Source organism: Cynoglossus semilaevis, unplaced genomic scaffold (genome assembly GCF_000523025.1).
Source record: "Cynoglossus semilaevis isolate Cse_v1.0 unplaced genomic scaffold, Cse_v1.0 C18471686, whole genome shotgun sequence".
In the NCBI taxonomy this organism is placed as follows: domain Eukaryota; kingdom Metazoa; phylum Chordata; class Actinopteri; order Pleuronectiformes; family Cynoglossidae; genus Cynoglossus; species Cynoglossus semilaevis.
In genome coordinates this window covers 1-291 of record NW_007603277.1, presented here as the reverse complement: position 1 = coordinate 291, position 291 = coordinate 1, and the positions used below count along the sequence as shown (strand labels likewise).

The following is a 291-nucleotide window of genomic DNA, read 5'->3' as shown; positions in this document are numbered from 1 at the left end:
CTTCTTCTGCACGGCCTTCTTTGGCTTCACGGCAGCAGAACTCTTGGACTTGAAAGAACCTGAAGCTCCGTTTCCCTTCACCTGAACCAGGTCTCCTTTGGCGACCAGTTTCTTGACCGCGCGTTTAATCAGAGCGGACTTGTGCTCCACATCGAAGCCCTGAGAGCCGAGTGTCTTCTTCAGGGCCGCGTAGGAAATGCCTTTCTTTTCCTGGGACGCAGCCACAGCCTTCAGGATCAGCTCGGCGGCGCCAGGACCGGACTTCTTGGCGGGTTTGGCGGACTTCTTCTT

At 56.4% G+C, this 291-nt stretch overlaps 1 protein-coding gene across 1 annotated transcript; it reads right to left on the bottom strand.

Moving 5' to 3' along the window:
• Positions 1–3: 3 nt before the first annotated feature.
• Positions 4–288, bottom strand: LOC103399805 (histone H1-like; the record flags this gene model as incomplete). The annotated part of the gene is made up of 1 exon (XM_008338422.1): positions 4–288. A coding segment is annotated over one exon (285 nt), but the record flags the coding sequence as incomplete, so codon positions are not given.
• Positions 289–291: the final 3 nt, after the last annotated feature.